Raw genomic sequence first — 22797 nt, forward strand, 5'->3', positions numbered from 1 at the left:
TAAATGAGTTCAATAACTGATTTTTAGCCACACGGACTTCATTTGCCCGACAATATTCCTTCAAGCCACATGGTCAAATCTTATATGTAAATCATTCACTCTAATAAACACTCACATGGGCTATACACCCACACACACCCACATACACACACACATGCACACTCTTCAAGATGTTGCTATCCCACTTCAATCAGCGAGCTGCCAGTGAAGAGGGCCACAGGGAAACGAGCTGAGCGAGCATGCAGGCTAATGGTGAAACTCATTAGAAAAACATCATCTATTCTGAACTATCATTGGAGGTGTGCAGCATACCTGCTCATTGATCATTTAACCAGCTTGCTCTGAGGTATATTAATTATGGGTGTAGTGTATGCTATAGTCAGATATCTGGAGGGTGAGGAGGGAGAAATATCTTCTAAAATGCTAATTACTGGCTTGTATTACAGATGATTATTTTACAAGCTAACTTGTTGACGTTGCTTCAATAAATTGTTCTTAAAATGTACTTAACGGGGTCACTGGTTCCTCTTTGATGATTTCAATATAATAATAGGTTAGTAACCTTGTTAATACTACTTTGAATAGAGCTCAACAATGACATTGCATAATCTGAGGCATCACCATGAAATGTGCATTTGTCTCGCCTGCTCTACAGACAAGGACACACACAGTTGGATGTGTTTTAAGAGTTCCTATTCACTGATGCTGTAGACAAAAGACACCCAGAAGGGCTACAAACAGGTAAGCTGGCCACCATGAAAGATAATTGCACAAAGGGAATTTCCCAGCTCAGTGAAGACAGATGGTTAAAACACAGCATACTGAGTGCCTCTCTTTCTCTTTCCTCCTGTTTTTATGTTTTTTCTGGGCGGGGTATGTCCTTCTTGCAAAAATCGTTATTCACTCTTGTCAGTGTTTTCCCTGTTTGTAGCCCTGCGGGGTACATTTTGCGTTTACTGCCAGTAAATAACACCTAAAACATATCCATAATGTGGATGTTACCTGCTTTTATCTTTTGATGACTCACTGTGTGGAATTCGCGGCAATAAACAGTGACCTAACAGGACGGCCACTTGACTGACAGCTTTGCCTAATGTGTTGTCCAAGTCACATCACTGTCATTTCTTCTGACCACACACACACACACACACACACACATACACACGCACACACAGCCTAGCAACCTCTCTTCCTGCTTCAGATATAACATTACCACCATCTGCTCTGGGGACTCAGTTACCCTAGCAACCAGTGATGTCACAACACCCTGCCTTATTGATTATCTCTGTGGTCGTCAAACCGTCCATAGCAGTGTCAGTGAGTGCGTTAGTGTTTGTGTGTGTTGATGTGTAATCTGTCATCCTGTCTAAGGTACACAACACTTCAATGACAATGTCACTTATGGACGCTGGTCTGAGACAAACACAGGGCAGGTGAGGGTGTGGCAAACTCATTTTTTTGTAATTTTAGTGAGCAGATGTGAGAGCCTCGTCATGTGGCATCGCAGCCTAACTGGAGAGGGGCTCGAGCAGAATGAATACACTGTTAAATGGATGAATACTCAATCACCAAGTGGTAGGGTAGACTTGAGTAATGGTCAATCATGTCAGCTCATCTCATTCCTTTAAAAAGCAGCAGGCAGTTTCCTGAGGGGCTGGGAGGAGAGTCCACGCCAGCTTCTCCCGCGGGAAAACTGCTTTTTTCCAACAGACGCAGAGTCCCGATTTTCTCTCCTATTGGTGTGCACAAATTATTTTTAGAAGACCGATATTCAGCCACTTGAATTTATTGATTTTCATTCAGCTAGTCATATTTCAGTATGTTTATATGTGCAAATACTACAAAAGGTGAATCATTTGTTTAAAATGCTTACATGGCCACATAAGCTGACAGCATCCATAATATTTTCATTTCCATAAAAAATACTATAGATTTTCCAGAGAGGATGCTGTTTGGAGTTTTACTCGTTCTAAGAATATAATGGATACTCCTTGTGATTTGTAAAGCATAAGCCTGAAGTCTCTGTAGAAAAGCTGGGAGTCTCAAAAGTACAGAGGGTTGTGTACTTAATATTTTACAGCCAGGTGCCATGTCTGAGCTTTTAATTCAACTTTCCACCTTGTTTAAATTCATGCACAATTTCTCAGGGCTTCAAATTCAAATTAAAGACTGCAGATAGAATATGGCTACAGGGACTTAGTCAACTTTATGGGAGAGCCTCATACATTCTGCAGTAGAAATAGATCAGCCGTTAATGTAACTCACACTGAAACAGTGTTTTGATGGGCATTTAAATGTGAACTTCAAAGATTCAAAGAGAAAGCTTTTATCTTTTATGTGATTTTGGAGATGTGCCTGACTCTTGTATCTAGCCTGACATTTGTCACATTTTCAGTAAAGTGGTCTGAACCCAGTGGAAGTGCACTCCCATTTTCATGCCAGAATCAGCGCCAAAACTGTGCTTCACTGGTTGATCTGCATAAACACAACGGCAGCTGTGACATTCCTCTCACCATCGAGCTGCGAAACTAACACACAGACGCAAGCGCAAAATAAACTCTTGTATTGCACTTACATTTTGCACTCCTGCCATCTTTGAGCTCGGACTAAAACAAAGCTGTTTGACTCAACAAAAACCGTTTGTAGCGTAAAATCGAAATGTGTTCACTGATATCCTCTGCATGGCTTCAAACAACAAGTTTTGGAAACAGCTAGTCCAAAAGTCTTTCACAGACTCATTACCTAACACTATGAATTGACTGTTTTAAAACCACTTGTCTGATGTCGTTCGGCAGCTGCAATGAGTCCCGACCAAATCAGATAGCCTTATCTGTGCCATGTCTCATCCTGTGGTGTCAATGAAACCCTGCTAAATGATCAAATTCCCTCTCAGAATGATTCTTTGGCCTCATTTCTACCATTTCGTTCAAGAATATGTCACATTATAGAAGCTATAGACCCATTTCACTGGGTCTTTAACCTATATCAAAATTCAGAATATCTGGGTCTCTGCTGTCTCGACTATGATCATGTTCTTAATCTTTTTAAATATTATTCAGGTTGGTAGTAGAATAATAAATCTAGTCTATCCATTTATTAGTTAGGTATTGTTTTTTTAAATATCAACGATCACACAGTAAATGTCTATTACACACCGCTCCTCAGAAAGCAGAGAAAGGAATCCCGAGAATCAGCAGAAAGATGTTGAAAGCAGGTGTTTCCTTGAGGAAATACCACAGTATAAAGAATGTGCTATCCACAAGCGTCTTGCCTCCACCTCTCAGGAAGAAAAGCTCTGAAGCTGCTGTTTCAAATTTCAAGGCTTTTCCGCTCAAGCTGCCATCTGTACCAGCCGCATTCATCCATGCCTAAGTGATTTTCTACGTCTGTCTCCTTCACTTTCTCTCTCTTTCTCTCTTACTCTCCCACCCCGCTTCCTGTCTCCCTTCATTGTGTTTCCCACAGACCGTCTCTCTCTCTCTCTCTCTCTCTCTTACCTTTTCTTACCCCTCAGATCTATTGCCATTCATCAAGGCCTCGCAATGAACTCTGTTACACTTGTTTGTTTCCAACCGCTGTGATCTTCCAAATACTAAAACATTCAAATGGGCATCCTCGGGAAAAAGAAAGTTCGGTAAATAAAACCACACATGCACACATACACACGCCATTCTAAACACCCAGGTATGCATGCACACACAGTCCCTTCCCCTTTATCACGACCATGACAGCTTCCCCCCTCTGTCTATCTGCACAAAGGCAGTAAATGGCACGTTCAGATATTCCTGACTAGTAACAGAGGAGAGGCTGACACAAAAGTTTCAACATAAATTGTTGGCCTCAGCGGACTTTAAAAATTCTGATTACCTAAAATAGCGTGTCTCGGTTTTATATATACACACACACTATATAGGGTACACACACTAAAAATCCTAATCAGAATTAATTCATTTAGGCGTATGCACAGGAAAATATTTATTCAACACAGTATTGAATAGTATTGTGTTGAATAAAACCAGCCCTGAATTGACAGGCACGGCTGGAAATAAAATGCAATTTATAAAAGGAAGAATTTATGAATCCCATTAATTGTTCTATTGCACAGGGTAATTTAAAGTTCCATTTTGTTGCAGCAATTGGAGATAATTTAAAGGTACTGCTGGAGGAATTAAAGCTAATTAACTCTCCCAGCACAAGTTAATCTTTGCTGTTCCATTATGTGAGTGGGGGGGGGGGGCACCCTTCTTTCTCAACGCTGTTGCTGTGGAATTGGTTTGAGGCTGTCAAGACCAAAGTCTGCAATGGCACAGACACAACATGTAATGAATAGTTGATGTATTCAAAGGACACCAGATTGGTTCTATTTTGAGAGCATACTTTGCGTTGTTTCATTGTTGGCCAATGGTGATGTTGACTTGTTAATATAATTGTCTCCATGGTAGCAGCCATGCCCTATGTGGTTTCAGGTGCCCAATCTAATCAGCAGCTTTCTCTGCCACTGGTGTGAGGGATATCTGTAAGGGGCCGCTGTAATAACACAAGGTAGGCTACAGTCCACACATCCTCTCTTTTCGTTCAGAATAAAGCAGCGGTTGAGAGGCTGCGGGCTCCCCAGTGATTTCCTCCGCAGTCAAATGAAACAGGAAATCAATGCTTCACATTAACCCCTGATAAAACTGCGGAGCCCTGAGACCAGGCGGGTTGTGTCCTTGTAGTATCACCCACCGGCAACTACATCATAAAGCTGAATCACTGTGAGACCTACAGAACACAGCAGACTTAACTGTACCTTTGCTACTTGTACAGAAACACTGCCAAGTATTCTCCAGAAAACGACAACGCTGTTCAGGGCAAAATGAATGGAGTAGAGGGACACTGAACAATGGCCCCATGCAGCACTGTACAGCTGATTGATTAAGCCTGCTGCATCAGTGTAGAATATAGGTACAAAAGATACCTCTGAAGACTCTATAGTGTGCACTGCGCATCTACTAGGCAGTTTATCTTATCAACAAATGACCAAAGCATATTTTGGAACAATGCAGGTTGTTCAGTTTAAGGGCAACAGTAATATGACCATTGTGCTTTGTTAACTCTGGATGAAGGCATGCTGTGTATCTGGCCAAGCTAGACTGTAATTTTGGCTTTGCTTTTTATTGTTTGGCAAGTCTGCAGATGAATTAACTTGGGGCTATTTTCATTTCAAGAGGGCTGTACAGTAGATGACTGACATTTCTACATTCGATTGGATAAATGCACCACTTGCTTAGGCTCTCAGTTATCTTCACTTCTGATTTTCAAGTGGAAAAAAACATTGCAGTTCCTAGAACATTCTAGAAATTCCTCCTAAATTACCATGCAAAATCAATTTCAAGGTAAATCAGAGGTAAACAAAACTCTTACGGTTGCACAACAACTCTGCTCAGTCTGTTCTTCCTTCATTTTTTTCTAAGGCGCTGCTTTGTCCCTGGATATCCTCTCCAAACTTGCAGGTTGAACATCTATATCAACAAAGTCACATATAACCTGTCCTGGGTAACAGATGCCATATACATATAGGTAAGATTTCTTTATCTTCTTATTATCACTCTACCAGGCTGTATCTACCAATTGATCCACAAAGCTTTGTTTTTGTTCTTGGCTTCAGCTTCACACAGTTTTATTGTCCCCAGAGAGACGACAAACATCCTGCAGCTTGCTATCCCTTCTCAAACTTGGATGTTCTTTCTTCGGCTTCTTTTTGGGATAGCGATATCCAAACGTCTCCTCGGAAACCTGACTTTAAGTGCCATATTTTCTGGTTTACTTGGCTAAGAATGTGTCTTCCATCATGATATTTTTATTTGAATTTAATGTCCACTGCATGTAAAGATTGATCAGTCCAGCTTTGTGAAAGGTGACTAATTTGTTTCTCCCTTTGTTGGCTGAGAATTCATTTGTAGTAGTTCAGTGTAATCTTACTTAATGGTTTGAGGGTCTGTTGATGTAGCGGCTGGACAGTTAATGGCCTGCATGTTTTCCCCCAACTATTTAAAAAATGTTTTGGCCTCACTCCACCAATAATGAAACCTGATCAAACCACACCCACACAGTCCTGATGACGCAGATTGGTAAAGTATTTGAGTTTTTAACTTAAGTCTGTTTTTCTCCCCAAACTGAATTCTTTTTTATTTTGCCATGAATATTCAGTTTTATTTAAAAAAAAACATCAATATTTAAAACCTAGTTTTCAGTGTAAAAATTTTAGAATGTAAACAGCAATACACAACTTCCACTAAATACACATAACAGGCAGATCCGGCATAGGTAGCGAGGCAGAGCACATTCAATTAATAGACCTAAAATATAACACTATACTCCCACTTTCACCTTACTGTCATCAATCAACAGGTTCAAGGGTACATGACTGGGACAAGCACAACCTGGACCTGTGGTTTGTTAGCATGGGTTTCCAGTGTTGCCTCAGCATTAGTATGAAGCCCAACATTTGGAGAATCCAAGAAAACAACTTCCTCTCTTCAGAAGTGACACTAATGAAGCATTCAGTCGCCGCAATAAATCTAGACAGATCGGCCCACAGCTTGTTCTATTGAGAGAGATGCTCCAGCCAAGGCTCACATTGCTGCTAGCAAACAGTGCCCCTTAATCTCACACACGCACATAAACATGCCCTCATATACATATGTATGAGCACGAGTGCACATCATTAAACATTAAACTTACAAAAAATGAACACACATCGCTAAGCTGTAGCGCAAACACATACATGCATTAATGCATATGATATGTATGACACTAAAGCACTGCATGGCTTAGTAAAAGATACTATAGCATTTGATTGCTTGGCACCCTCATGTCTTTAAGTATGGATTAAGAGATGGCCTGGAAATGGCCTATTTTATACCAAGAGGTGAGAGCAGAGTACATGTCTGCTGCAGTAACCATGGCAACTGGATCAAATGGGAAGACCAGGTACCTCGTCCGAAGCAGGGCAAATTGGACGTTCCTCGACACTTCTTCAGACTGCTCTCCAGAGACAGCGAGCAGGACAGAGGATGCTCACACTTCTTCCCTGCCCATCCCTCCTTGCAGTCACATCTGCCACAGTTGCACTGGCCATGACCTGCCAAGCATAAAGAAGAAGAGGTGGAGGAAGCAGAGAGGTGAAACAGACTGGTGGCTTTGTACAGAAAGGATTCAAATAACGGTACTGAGAAGGGGAAAAAACAGATGGGTGAACAGGTTATGGAGTGGAAAAGAGATCAAATGGGAGCTGGTGTGAGAAGAGGGAGGGAAAGAGAAGGAGAAGCAAGGGAGGTTGTAAAATTAACAAGGGGCAGGACATGCCAGAGGTGAGAAGATGAGGTGTCCTTAGAACATCAGCCATCCTAGCAACTGGATGACCAGCATTGACTTGACCTGGTCTGAGCAGGGGAATAGAGAGAGAGAGAGAGAGAGAGAGACTGATGAAGAAAGGTGAGATTTAAAACATTAAAATGAGACTTGGGTCCGCATTCTCTCAAACTGTTAACAATTTACATGAAGATATGCACCAAAGAACTGCTGGTTGTGTGTGCGCAAGGATGTTAAGATAAATCCCTGGTACAGAATTTCTTTTAGTTTAATAAATGATAGGCACAGTGGTAACATTCATCATATTTTGTTCATTAATTCTTTAGAGAAACAGGGAAAAGGTCATTCCCAACCCCTCCCCAGTTTACTGCTAAGTTATATGGAAAAAATATTAGAAGCAGATGGTGAAGTGTTGTTGGTGTTTGGTAAGTGAAAGGAACTACTGTTACTCAAAGGTGAAGATCAATACATGTGTTACTGGCATAAACAATATTGAACACTTGTACATTGTAAAGAACAAGACAGTTCTCTTTTAAAGCAATAGTTTGACATTTTTGGAAAAATGCTTATTCACGTTCTTTCCAAGAGTTAGATGAGAAGATCAATAGGCTTACCCCTCTGATGCTAAACATGTAGCTGGAGCCAGCAGCCAGTTAGTTTAGCTAAACATAAAGACTGGAAACAGTGGCTCCAGGCTCCGTCCAAAGGTAACAAATCCACCTACTAGGACCTTTAAATCTCACTAATTAACATGTTACACGTTGTTTAATCCACACAAAAAGAAGTGGAATAACTATAATTTGCCATTTTATGGGGATAATGTGCCAAACTATTTCTTGACTAGGACTTCAAGAACTGGTGTCAGCTAATGGATACACTCACCAAGCACTCTATTAGCAACACCTGTAAACCTGCTATCACGTGGCAGCAGTGTAATGCATAAAAACGACTTGGCATCAACTCTTTACAAGTACGGTGAGCATACAAACATTTCACAATGTACAACACACTGAACCTTGAGACTGATGGGCTACAACAGCAGAAGACCAAGTCAGGACATTTGAAAACTTCTAAAACGTAGATGTTTGTGCATCTTTTCGGGATAAAAACTTCTGAATCTGACTATAAGTGCCATTCTTTCTGGATTACTTGTCTCAGCTTTGTGAAAGTTGAGTAATTTGTTTCTCCCGTTGTTGGCTAAGAATCTTTGGGCAGTGTACATTTGTAGTGGAGCAGTATAACCTTGATTATTTGTTTGTATGTGTGTTGATGAAGCAGCTGGACTGATATTGGACTGCATGTTTTCCCCCAGCCATTTAAGAGAAAATGTTTTGGCCTCACTCCACCAATAATAAGATTTTGGCTGTTTTACAACTGCACAAGAATTTACATATATATTTTTTAATGAACATAGATGATAAAAACAATGTTGTTACTGCTCCACATGAGTTTCTTAATCCAATATGAAACACTTACAAGCAGCTAAGGAGGGATGCTTGGTTTTTGTGTTGCTCAGGGTGTTGGGGCCCATTTTAATCCAAGCTCACATTCACGGACTAAAAAAATTATGGGCCCTTAAAAACCCTATTTTCTTAATCAGCTTCTCACTATGAGTGACACGGTCCTGTATGAACACACAGAGATTTCTGCAAAAGTTAAAATAGTTTTCGTTATTTCTATTAAGGGGATATCTGTCTGTGCGGTTCTGTCTGAGCACAGTGAGTACAGTGAGTATCTCCGTATTCTCCCCACATCCATACACAGATAAACAAACAAACAAAAAGAAAAGAAAATAAGGTAAGCAAATAAAGAGTGGTGTCAATCTTCTTTTCTAACTTTTGGCAAGAATGCAAATAAGCTTATTTCCCAAACTCTCACTATTCCTTTAACCACTTTTTAAACAGGACTCAGGGTTACCCTTAATGTATTATATACAGTTATGTCACAGTGTTTTTTAAATCTAATAACAGGAAGCTGACCTGAGCAGAAGTCATCGGTGTATCGGTCGTAGGTTGCGTGGCAGTTCCTCTCATCGCACTCGCAGGTGTCCCCATGAATATCTCCCCAGTCGCCGGAGGGATCTACATCATAACAGTTACACTCCCCACACACACACGTACCTAACACAACCACACAGACACAAATTCTGTGAATTTACATTACATGGCTTATCCATTGTCATTTCTTTTCAGCAGTAGAGTCCAAACAAAGCAATCATGTGGATTTAACTGGGAAAATAACATACAAAACAGAAAAAAAGCAAAATCCAACTCATTTGTCTTTTACATCTGTCGGAGATGTGGGTGGGGGTGGGACAATATATGTTTTTACTTTAGCAAAGGCAGCAGCCAGCAGGATAAATACTTTCGCCTTCTGTCTCATTTTTCTTCTTCTTTTATCTATGTGTCTGTCTGTCTCTCTCTTTCTCATTTGTTTAACATCGGTGCCAGGGCATCAGCTGAGCAGCAGCCAGTGGAAATCCCATTTTCTCTTATCGGCAGTGACAGAACATGGGGAACCCCAGGGGAGCCAGGCCAGCTGGCAAGCCTGTGGGCTGCGGCTGGCGCATGACCGGCCCCTGGCACCGGGTTCGGTCTCCCTCACCACCTCATAACCCTGGAGCCCTGGATTTTTAGAGCCGTGCACTTTTATGTCTGCCACAAATGTCACAGCTTTGCTTCACCGGAGCATATGACAGCACCTGCACTAGTTACTGCTCAGAAATGTTCTATAAAAACTCTATAAAATTAGGAGGCCTGTAGAAAATTCAGTAAAAATCAACCTCCCTCTCCACACTGAAGGGAAATGCTTCTTCCCCGTGTGCCTCATGCAACCATATTATCTCTGATTCAAATTGTTTTGATCAAGAAATCATATATAGATGCACGTATTTAGCCTCTAGCGGCTGTTATCATTTTGACAGCATGCCAGTTAGTGTATTATTATCTCAACCAAGGAGGCTAGGTGAACCTAACAGATGGAAGGGCTTGACAGTTTGCTGGAATGAAACAGTTATCAATTGGGTACTGTCAGTCAAATCATTCACTCATTCATTTCAGAGTGTGAGCAGGAGATAAAGGTTACTGCTGAGCAAAGGAAAAGAGAGAGAGAGAGAGATATAAGACATTTTACAGTCTCATACAAAACACTTCACATCTCTACATCTATACAGGATGATGAAATCAAATCAACCCTCTATTATGTAATCATCTTCCTTGATCCGTTTGCCTATAATCACCGGGAATTATCTACACAATGCTTTAAAGGAGGATTAATTCAAAATGGTTGCACGGCACATAGGGACGGGAACTGAGAACCGTTCTCATTATAATCAGTAGCAAATTGTCTAACTTGCAGGGATTGTTTGGCACTTGAATGGGGCAGAATAAAAAGATGTTTGGATGTGTTGGCGCATTTTGCCAAACCAGGAGCTGGGTTGACAGTACATGTTCTTGACAGTTTACAGTACAGCTTTGCTGCATTTTCCGCATTTATAATTCACCTCACCTAACTAGTAGTTCCAGAACACTAGTGATTTACTCACAAATATGAAAAATGTATTAGTATTATACTGTAATTTACAAGCTTTTAAAATGACAGATTTCCTGTACATGCTGTGATGTTTGCTCTAACTTTTAGTTTTAGCTGAAGAATTAAATTAATCTATAAAAGAGTAAATAAAGAATTTGATTGATAACCAGTACTTTTGTAAGAATCGGAAAACAGTGTCAAGCCACTGGAGCAAGAATAAAAAAATGTGTTTAGGTTGAGCCAAAACCAGGAACAATACATATTTGCTCCTTTTCCAATTGCAGACATATTTCCGCTGTTGTTTTCTGCAGTAACTCTTGGGATCGTCTGGTCTTTGCCTGCCCTTTTCTAGACTAAAGAGGAGTACAATGTGCCATTTAACCATGAACAGCCTCTCGATGGTTGCTCATGCTGTGTCAGCTGTGCACTTAACCATAAATCGCAGCTCTGTGATGGGGCTCTGTCCATGTAGCCTACCATTTAGCCCTACCACTTAGCCAACCCTCAGCCAGTCCACTGTGATTAATTTTAGAGAGCTTTTTACTGAAACCCAGCAGGATCACTCGAGCTATATTGAAGCTATACCCTGAAATAACCTTAATCATCCAGCTCCACATTGGAAATAATATTTCACACATAGACCACATATCCCACCAAAATTATGTAGGATCTTAATGACATGAGAATAGCAAAAACAAAGACCCAACAAACATTATTAATAGAGAGGTTTCTAGAATGTAGCACAATGTTGGAAACTAAAACAGATCCAAAAAAGTATCTTTCCTCCTCTTAATGATCTTAGATAACAGATGGGAAATTAACTTAACCCCATTACTATATTTGTTTCCTGTTTCCAAGCAACACAATACAATCCACTGAAATTGTAACTGTGATAAGGTGGATTGTAATGAGTGTTGAGGCTGTAGTGACAAACATAAAAATACTTGGCCATACTTATTCAAGTATTAAATTGCTTTGTGAATCTATGGTAATATTTACATTTAAAATTTGCTAGAGTAATTAAATATTTCATAAATAATAATTAAAAAACTAGAATCCCAGAATACCAGCGATGTATACTGGTTTGAAGCAGGTAAACAGACCTCTGTTGCTGCAGATTTTGCCATCTGGAGATGTGCATCTCCGCTTGCTTTCCCATGGGCTGATATCACACTGGAATTCACATTTGTCTCCATGCCAACCAGCAGCACAGTAACAGTTTCCACAGTAACACTGGCCGTGGCCTGGAAGCAGATCAGAACGCACATGCAACAGTTGATCAGTAGGTGCTACAGATTTACAGTTGTGTAAACAGATTTCACAGATTCTTACTAATTTAAATGTACAGGTTTTAGTATTTTAAAAGGGGCGTATAAATACAAAACAACAATTTAACTTTTTTTTTTGCCAACCCAAACCACAGAAGATGCCCTCTTTTTTCCAAAATGATCATTTCTTTAATCAAATTTTCGTGTCACATGTTTTACAAACAATACATGCAAGATTGATTGTATCTGCATTTATTTGTTTTGCTTGACAAAACTGACAAATTAAGACAACTGATGTATTTCTTACAAAGACCTGATAAGCAGCAAACTCAATAATTTGTTTTTCAGAATTATATTATGAATGGCAAATTAACACAGACAAGCACACACTGGAAAACCTGTGGGGAGCCCAGATTAGAGCATAACACCATCAAATGCAGGAGACACGACAGGTCAAACTATGCTAATTTCCAATTAACCTTCATGGACATGTGCAGCTGACATCTTTTCTCATTTCAAATTGTATAAAGGGCATTATGTTGATTTAGAGTCTGGCCATTCAGGGCTACATGTGAGAAATAATGTTTGTGTGGACGTGAACAAACTAACACTATTCAGAGGGTTTGATTATTAATCTTCTCATCTAGCTGGCTAACGGGTAAATTAGCTAGTTAGATGATAAACGCTAACTCCACGAGCAAGTTAGAAACTGTTTCTATAGCAGACTTTTTAATGTTTGTACCTGACTTGTTTGAAAATTAGAACTCTACAAAAATACTGTAAATATGTATTTAATGACTACGTACAGTATGTAATGCCAGGTTAACTCAGTGCTGTGTAACAATGCTAAAAAGACACCTGTTGATAATCTGTCTAGACATAAATGAGCAGCTGGTAGAGCCAGTTAGCTTTAGAGTTAAAGGTAAGAGTTATGAGTTATTGTTACTTTTTTCAATTCATATCTTTCACTTTCCAATTAAAGCCAATTAAAAGTCAGACAGCCTAAACTCTATAATCTGAGACAAACCACCATTAGCATGTTGAGAACTTGACAGGCCCCCTGTGCCTAGTTACAGTTGCTAAGCTATGGTTGAACAATTGCTGTTCAGGAGGGGGTTAACTACACAGTAAATCGACATCAATATTCTCAAAATTTCAGACAGCAAATCAACAAATTGTGGCAGTATTCCTTTAAGCAGTCGTTCAAATATAGAACTACCCCGTTGGTAGCAGCTAACACATGATTCAATAGGTCAGCCAAGATAGAGTGACAAGGATGGGTAGTCCTTGAATAACCATATGTTAAATCGAGGTGCCAGTGCTGTTTTGGGGAGGAGTGAGAGTGTGAGACAGGGGCTGCGAGTCATACCTCCACACACCTCTCCAGTGTCCTCATCCAGACACTCGTTGTCGTCACACTCACAGAAACGTCCTGTCACCAGACCCCTGTTGTCCTTATTGTCACACATGCAGCTTCCACATTGGCAGGTGCCTATGGAAGATATCAGCTTTAGACACAGTTTAGAGTAAGGTTTGTAGATGTGTGTTGTGTGTTCACAGTATGAGGTAGTGGATAGGAGGATGTGTGGATAGTGAGGATGTGTGTATGTTTTGATGCAGTGCACTTTAAGAACAAGAACCCAGCTTGTCTGCAGATGTGCTCTGGAGGCACCGTCTGTGCATCATGTGCCAACAGAGTGCTGTCGGACTACTGAAGGTGTGTTTGTGTGTGTGCGTATGTGTGTGTGTGCGTGTATCTGCTGGGGCTTTTAAAAATGATGCGCTATAGGGACAGAAGGCTAGACAACTACATGCTGCGAATAAATCTGCAATTCTACACGCTCAAACAGGCCACACACTGTACAGTACATGCTTTCAGAGAGACACACAAGCTCACAAGCAGACACACAAATACACGTTTATCCTTCATTTAGCTGGAGGCATTGCGGGCCAGTGGTGAGGTTAAGCCCAGGTGGGTGAGGGGCTGTCAGTGTGTGGAAAACAACCTCAGCCCAGACATCGCCTCACACTGTGAGTCTTCAGTGTGCTAATGCTTAATCATGTGTCCACAGAGATAAAAACACAAACTGGGGCTGTGTGCATCAAATATGCTCTGGCTTGTGAGAGTTAAGACCAAGGTGAATTATCAATTCTTAGGCTACTTACACTATTGTTAGATCAAGATGTCAATCTTCCCAATGATGCTCCTTCATGCATTAATTTATTTTATTTAATGTACCTGTGAGAAATTGTTCATACTGGTAGATGTGAGTGAGAGCAAAGAGATCACAAGTATCTGCCTTAACTGTGGACTTGTTGTAAGTAAAGGCTTTATTATGGTTAATAATAATTATATTTAAGCGACAATTGACAACTTTTTTTGCTTTAACTTATCCTTATGAAGTAAATGTTGATTCCACAATGAAATGTTTATAGAATAATGACACAAATGGCATTTAGATTGGTTCCCTTACAGGAAAACGAATAGAGAATAATGCTTTTGTTTTCCTGGGTAACTATTGGTAGCTTTCCCCAGATAGGGGAAATCGTGGACAGTGAGACAACCATAACTGTGGAAACTCTAGCCAGCAAAAGAAAAAGAGCCTCGTTGCCAGAAACAAATTTTTCAAACAAATAACAGTGACCTTGGTGTGTGGTGGGGAATCATATTATGTTCTTCTTTAAGACAGCAAGAAGCGCCGACATTAATACTACTTGGAAACCCTAGGGGGGAAAGTTGTCTATTGCCACTTAATAATATAATATATATATAATATATAATAACTCATACAAATTTATCAACTAGAGACTTGATGACGTATAAGAAAGTGAGTAAGACATTATTGAAAAAAAAAGTTGTTGACTTTATGTAAGTGCTGTGTGTATACTTATGTGTCTGTGAGAAAGCAATGCTGGTTGTTTGTCTGACGCAGGTTTTTGTTCATGCTTGAGTGTCTTTTCTTGCAACTGCACACTAAGACTCGTTATTTGTGTTGGTGTGTGTGGGTATGCGTGTGTGCTCGCACTACCTCTGTTGGAGCAAACCACCCCCTGTGGATTCTTGCAGAGCTCTTTGCTCTTCTTGCTGGGTAGGTTACACTCTTCCTGGAACTGGCAGGCATCTCCGAACCAGCCCTCATCGCACTCACACATCCCACAGTCACAGTATCCACGGTCTAAAGGGAAACACAATGGACCACATGCCGTTTATCACTACTGAAATGCATTCCCATCACCAGTGCTTCAAATCGCCCTATATACACAAGGACACACATGAGTGTTTTCTTAAATGAATATGATGGCATTGCGTGAGCAGGAGAGTACTGGAATAAGAGTTATAGGATTCATTGGCCCCTTGACTTTTAATTATTATAACAGACCCATTGTACTCCCAAGTGACTCTCTTTAATGTATGTGAAATATTCTACATTTCCCTTGAGATGCATAAATGTACATATAGCGAGCCAGCAGGCATGTTTCCATTATATTTTTCTGTCTTATTTGCGATACAAACCTTTTTGTTACAACATTTCAGGGTGACATACTGGCTTCCCCTTCAAGCACTGAGAGAGAGTAATACCATGTTAAGTGTTCAGGGGACCTACAAAGGCAGTTTGGCATCACTATTTCTCATCGTTCTGATGGCCGCAGTGAGCAATATGAGAAACAGGAGGAATCATATGATGCAAATGGGGGCTGTTGACAAGTTATTATAAATGTTGCTCCTATTGCATTTAGCAGCAAGGGGCCTTGTATGTCACATTCAATCATTTTCCTGACTCGTTCATCATGTAAATGTGGTGTCCTTTTCAAGGACTATCCATCAGTCATTAACAGCAGGCAAGTCCCCTGTCTCTTCTCATTATCGATATGTCTCAGGGGACACTCGGGAACAGTTACCAGGAAGAGAAGAATATGGAAAGTGCACCTCAAAGAAAGCTGCAACACAGGGACTATACACTTCTGAGGAAGATAAATTGATTTAAAAAAAAAAAAAAAAAAAACTTCCAAATATTTGTTGTCATGCAAACTGTTAAAATGAAGGTGTTAAATTAAGAGTGTACTTTCTGCTGGCTGTTTAAGCAATGCAATTACATAATAAATCCTACTGTGATAATAGGAACTTCATCTATGTACAAATAGAGATTTTTTTTTAAAAATCTAACAAAGTTCAACATTTAATAGATTTGTTTTTAAATCTCATGAGCTACAGATAAACTTGCAGTCTCTTACTTGCTCTCTACACTAGATGTTTTCTTATCCAGATTTACTGTAGCCCCTCTGGGAGCAGACACTGTCAGACTGCATAGTAAAATACAAAAACAGTCATACACATCAAAAACAAAGTAATTTCCAGTAGTGATTACTAATTTTTGACTGTCGCATTTAAAAAAATCTACTGTAGACTCCACTCTGCACAGATTTATGGGAATAATCTGAATAAGATAAAAAAAATTTTTTTTTTTTGATTTGTCATTTAAGTTATTTATTTATTTTTGTCTTTTACCAGACGATAGCTCACCCATAAAACAAAATTAGATTAAAGTGTTTCCAACTTAATTCAACACACTTATAAAGTCACGGCCACCCACTAGTTCCGGTTAATCTCTGCTTGACAATCACTCTGACATATGAAACGGCCCCTGTGTGTCTGCTAGGCGAAAGTTTATGTGTGTGGGAAGGTGGCTGTCTGTTGACTGTTTATCTTTCCTAGTGCTCCCAGAGCCGTAATTCTCCATGGCTTTGGGGTGTCAGGGTCCTTCCTACACTCCCCCAACAGACACACACGCCCAGCCAGTCAGGTCTCGACCAGTGCACGGATACATCCAATGATGGTCGGGGAGACACGGTGCATCAGTGGCAGTAATAACAGGTGATGTGGCGTTACCATGATTAACTGCTGACAAGGAGAGGACGGTGACTCATGCAGCACGCTAATTTTGGATTTGAATTTAGCTCACTCCTGCTTAATGATCAACCAGGTATAATACTGACAGGGAGATAAACAAGGAAATAGGTTTGAATGGAACATAATAATCCAGCAATCTTTAATAATTACTGGTTAAACGCATGTGCCAAAAGTAATTTATTCTCTGAAAAACACTTATATCATTAACATTTCAGTAACTCTTGGTGTTATTCTGAGATTTCTATTATAAGCAAACCTATAAAGCAAAACATACATCACATACTGCAAATCTAAAAACTTCCTGAGACTGTCTCTATACTCATTTATTACTTGCAGTTGATGTTTCCTCTCCAAATGACATTTCCCCACTTACTTTGTTTGGATCACATTCCCCATAACATGATACTCATTTCACTGAGTAATTATTGCTACTTGCTTTCCTCTCCCTGTGGGTTGTGGAGCGTGAAACGACAGCACGTCAGTTCGTGTTCGCTGGAAAAGATCTAGGAGACACCTGTCTCAGGTAATAACTCATTCTCTGCATGTGCTGTCCTCGGGACGAGGAACTCCCGCTTTCATCCTTCTAGTTTCTACAATTCTCCACCAAGGCATTCAATTGTCAACTTGGGTGAATTCATAACCTCATAATACCTTGAAAGATTATTTTTTTTAACTCGCTCTGGCCAGCATCACAGGTTAGTGCTTTAGATTCCAGCTGCTAAAGGGAACAATGGAAATACGGTGCAAACAATCAGGTCTACCTTTGGGGTACAACAAGTACTTACAGCACCTTTAGAAGCACAAGGTGAGAAAGAAACCAGACTTGTCTCCCTCAATAATAGTTAAACAGTCTCAGCTGTTTCTCAGTTCACCAGCAACATCAGTATTAGATGATCTTTTATAACCTGTGTGTGTTAGTTGAAAAAATCCCCCAAAAATTCCCACATTGTTACTCCCTAACTTCACATCTTGTCCCCCTCTACCTGCATATGTGCATTGGTATGTACAATACTGCAAATCCATTCATACAAAACAATGACACAGTAATTTAACAAAATATCCATAGCAAGAATGGCCATAATAAAAAGCATTACTGATCACAGCAATGTAGAAAAACTTCTTCTCAACTTCTGGGTCAAAATTGTCCTTTACTAGTAGAGTCGGACAGACTTGAAAGGCTTTTTTCTCCTTGCAGCCCACGCTGGAATCATTAGGTGACTCACCACACAGACACACTGCCTTGCAAAGCTCAAAATATCTAAGTGAGAGCACATCAAAATATGTGCTAGAAAAACAAATACATGAACAATTTAATGGGCTGTAATGGCTCAAGGACTGCATTCCACTGTGGGTCCTGAAAAGCTGTTTTTTTTCTTCTTCTTCTTCTTCTTTCTCTTAAGGAAATCAACAGAAATTATGCATTTAACCTATTATTCACTTCGGACAGACTACCATTAGCGAGTTGCTCCCGTGATTAGTTTATATCATATGTCTATAATGTGTCCATATTGGAAGCAACTTCATAAGCTTATGTTATACTGATGGAAAAGTGCATCTGGAGGAGTTTGATGTGGAACAGCACTGCCCAAACTGGCTTCTTATGTGCTGCTGACATAAAACCCCCTTGGGTGGGATCTTCTCTGACTCTGGCAGGGGGCACAGAGGCTAGGGGCTGAGCCAGGGAAAGAACAGAGGCTCTGAAAACCCATAGCCTGAGAGAGAGAGCGAGAGAGAGAGAGAGAGAGACAGAGAGAGAGAGAGGTAGAGAGTCTAAAATGTGTTCCGACAGAAGAGAACCCAAAAACAACCATCCACCAGGTTTTTCGCTCTCATGCTTGCACCTCCCCAGTTCAACTGTTCCTTTGAGATAGGGTAAGGAGGACACATATGATATAGTCAGAATCATGATCGTAAAGCATCAGACGGTTACAGATTGTTCTGGACTGCAGACTTGCCTGGCTCTCTGCCTCAATCCACATAAGTGGTTGAAGGGGGATGGTAGCTGTTACCCGAGATGGGGGACAGAGCCACCGACCTGCGTTTGATCAAACATTTTGCAATGCTGTATTAAGAGTCTTGGATAAAGAAAAATTCAAGTAAACGATTCATTTTACTCCAATTAAGACTGAGCTCAAAGATGATTGCTCACTAAGGGATTCAGTCTTGATATAATGGTTTAATTCTACTCAATGCTGTAACAGTAATTACTAACAAGTTGATTACACAGTGTTTTATCAGTGGGACAATGCAAGCCTGCTGCGCCCTGGGCCACCCTCTGTGTCTCTGACAATAGAAAAAGACCATACAGTAAATCACAGAGAAGCACAGCCTGTCTCAACCCAAACCAGAAGTAAACACTTTGCAGGGAGAGAGAGAGAGAGAGAGAGAGAGAGAGAGAGAGAGAGAGAGAGAGAGAAAGAGAGCGAGAGACGCAGAGAGCAGAAGTGAGCGGAGAGCGATCTTACGTGGCTCATTCAATGAGGGAAGAAAAAGAGGGGAGGCTGTGAAAAAGAGAGTGGAAACTTTGACACGTTGATCTTCATTTATGACAACAGGGGAGTTATTACAGAGGGTTAAATATTCTACTTGAAAACTTCAAAAACGATCAAATGTTTGGTTTTTCTTGTACTGTGGCTTATTTTCAGAATTGAACAGAGGAAACAGAGCAGGGAAGTTTAAACACAGTTGAAAACAAACAGCAGACTGAAATGACAGGAAGGTTTTTGCACAGTTGGTGAACAGATGTTAGTCCAGGTCATCAACCCGTTGCTCTGCTACAATGTGGGACGTACCGGAGGGAGGAAAAACACGTGAGTGACAGCGCCAGTATTTGTGTGAATCCTTAGAAAATAAACACTAGATTTTTGAGGTCTATTACAAAACCTTCAATTGTATTGTACTAGAACAGATGGTAATGTGCAGTATTACTGTCCACAGGTCACATAGAAAAATGAACAGGGTATTAACCAGACTGCTTTTTGCCATCCTGTTAACCAATCAGTTAGTCCCATCATGCAGACAATTCATGACGTGGGTGAAGCAGTTGCTGCTTTTGGAAGTACCATTGTAAATTGCCATTTCTGAGTTTGATATGCTTGATGTCACAAAATCACAAAAAGGAGTGCTGCTAACTATTATTCTGGTGAAAATAATGCAACTCATAATAAGAACATATTATTGGTTCTGTTGCTCAGAATAAAAAGCCATGGAGACATATTCATTTTCTTCTAATCTAATTTTTGTAAATGTGCTGCTCCCATATGCTTCTATAATGCAGTCCATCCCAGCATGGACCAGGCAAGAACACCCTGGGCAGTTTCCTGTATACATCTATATACAGATACATATACAGAGCTTCCAGTTCAGTTGACTTGCATGCCTATTGATTGCATCCATTAGAAACCCATGCAACAAAGGGAAAGACCAATGGAACTGAGGGAGTTTTTGCTCTGTGGTGACTGATACTGTGCAGTCTTACACATGAAATAAAAATAAAATAAAATAAATGAAACCAGAATTAAATGGAATTATTTCACCTGGGTTTTCTTCAACATGCCAAATGACAACAATGTTGACAACAACTCAACCTATAATTTAAACATATTATTATTTGATTTATATTGCCATATTACTCAGACATAAATTTATATAATGTATCATCCCAAGCTTCTACATCCCGCTCGACTTGTTGCTCTGACTAAGAGGATGGGCATGTGCTAATTCAGAGCCCAATGTTAGTCTCATGAATGCCATCCAAGGTAAGAGAACCAGTCAATGCTGGAAAAGCTAATGTTTTTGGAAAGGAAAAACACACAGTTTATCCCTAAAGAGAAAAATCTATTGGATCTTATCAGTGGGCAGTTGTGAGAGGCAGAGATAAGGGAGCCGCAGGGAGAGAAATTGGCTGCCGATCTCAGAGAGCAGACCATGCATACCGCATGGGCCATTGAGCAATGGGGTGGGGGGGTGTATTCACAATATGCTTTGAGTGTAATTGTTGGAACCTATATACACATGGACATATGACTGTGTGAGTATGTGGCTGGTTTTGTGTGTGCACATGAGTATTGTGCTGGGAGAATCATTGTGTGTGTGTGTGTGTGTGTGTGTGTGTGTGTGTGTGTGTGTGTGTGTGTGCATGTGCAGTGTGTGTCTGGGTGTGAAAACCCATTCCTCTTCTGATGCATCTAGGTTCCATTTGCAGACTGCGTACCACTGAGTGAAACCCCATTATCAGGCTGAAGCAGGGCCTTCTCACTCCAGACTGCTGAACCATAATGAGCTCTTCACAGCAGCCAACTTGTCTACCCGAATAAATCACTCTACCCCTCACATGTGCACACACACTCACACGCACGCACGCACACACACACATGCACACATATCTCCATTAGGCCTGTTCTGGATGCACACATAACTCCATCAAACCCTGACACTCATAGCCCAGTGACCATAGTGGACACAAAGATGAGGATTTTTCTTTTCTTCCTAACATCAACATAGAGGGATCAACCTCTCACAGCTTTCAGGATAAGCACCTCAAAAAAATCTCCTAAGTCCAAACCAAAACAATCTGTTAAAGATAAATGATAAAACTGAGTGCAGGTTCAGATGATAATCAATATAAGCAGCGCCATTCATCACTTGTAGTCATTTGATTATACAAAAATAAAGATTACAGCAGTCCTAACAAAAGCAACATCACAAACTACAGCAGCCAAAATGACCATAAAGTTAAATCTACTCCCAAAACACTGAACATTGTTGTCTTGACGAAGGTAGAATTTACTCCAGGACTGTTGTATTGGACTGCATTAGTTTTTGCTATCTAATAAATTAGCTTATCTGATTATGTCCAGCCTGCTCAATAAATAACCAACTTCTTTATTTTCTCCATACAAACAGCCTTGTTGTCAAAATTGTGTGTTCTTGGAAAGTTGGGGCACCGTGTTGTTGAGTGTCGATGCCCCCTCCACTATTCTTTTTGAGAACTTGTAAAATTTCAGGCAACAGGCAAAGTTCAAAGCTCTACCTCCCAGCAAAAGCAAATGCCTTGGTAACGTTATGTGAACCAACCAGCTGTCTATTACCACCAAAAGCCTTTGAAGTGCTGCCAAGGTGATATGGGTTCTCAAATACACAATACCGCACCCCTCGGATTCGGCATAAAAGACAGAAATGCAGATGAAACTAAATACTCTAAATCCTCTCCAAGTCTATGAGGTACATGTTTATTTATTTGAAATTGTATCAAACGAACGGGATATTAAAAGCTTAAATAAATTTACCGGGTTTTTGGATTACACCCTTAAGCTTTCCATTCTTCCTAGCACCTGGCTGAAACAGACGGTAAACATCAGCTGGAGAGCACATTTGCCAAGCTTCTCTGAAGTGAGCCCACTGTGAAGAGATCTGCTGCATCACTTACTGACCCATCACCAATGACCACACCCAAGTAGTTGAAGATATGTGGAGCTGTGTGCCTGTACACAACTGCAGAGTTACATGGTAGACATTTGAAAAAACCTGGACAATCAAACTGTTATTGGACAATATGGCAATAAAAGACCAGAGGACGATGTTATAACAGCTTTGACACTTTGCTATAAAACCAAACCATCTAGTTATGTTGTTTCACTATGTATATATATATATATATATATATATATATATATATATATATATATATATATATATCTTGTACACCCACCATTGCAAATTTTCCCGTTATGTGCC

General features: G+C 40.2%; 1 protein-coding gene across 1 annotated transcript in view; it reads right to left on the reverse strand.

The window, feature by feature from the left end:
- The window catches only part of LOC111653843 (integrin, beta-like 1), a 37112-nt gene extending 14321 nt beyond the window's left edge, over positions 1-22791 (reverse strand). The window contains exons 1-6 of the mRNA XM_023404548.2: positions 22772-22791; positions 15182-15328; positions 13522-13644; positions 11988-12128; positions 9333-9473; positions 6977-7123 (exon numbers count right to left, since the gene is read on the reverse strand). Coding sequence (XP_023260316.1) covers positions 6977-7123; positions 9333-9473; positions 11988-12128; positions 13522-13644; positions 15182-15305 — 676 coding nt within the window. The 5' untranslated portion in view covers positions 15306-15328; positions 22772-22791. The remainder of the gene's footprint in view (positions 1-6976; positions 7124-9332; positions 9474-11987; positions 12129-13521; positions 13645-15181; positions 15329-22771) is intronic.
- Between the last annotated feature and the right edge of the window lie 6 nt (positions 22792-22797).

This window comes from Seriola lalandi, unplaced genomic scaffold, assembly GCF_002814215.2.
Source record: "Seriola lalandi dorsalis isolate HSWRI2012SDOR001 ecotype SW California unplaced genomic scaffold, Sedor1 jcf7180002054248, whole genome shotgun sequence".
Lineage (NCBI taxonomy): Eukaryota > Metazoa > Chordata > Actinopteri > Carangiformes > Carangidae > Seriola > Seriola lalandi.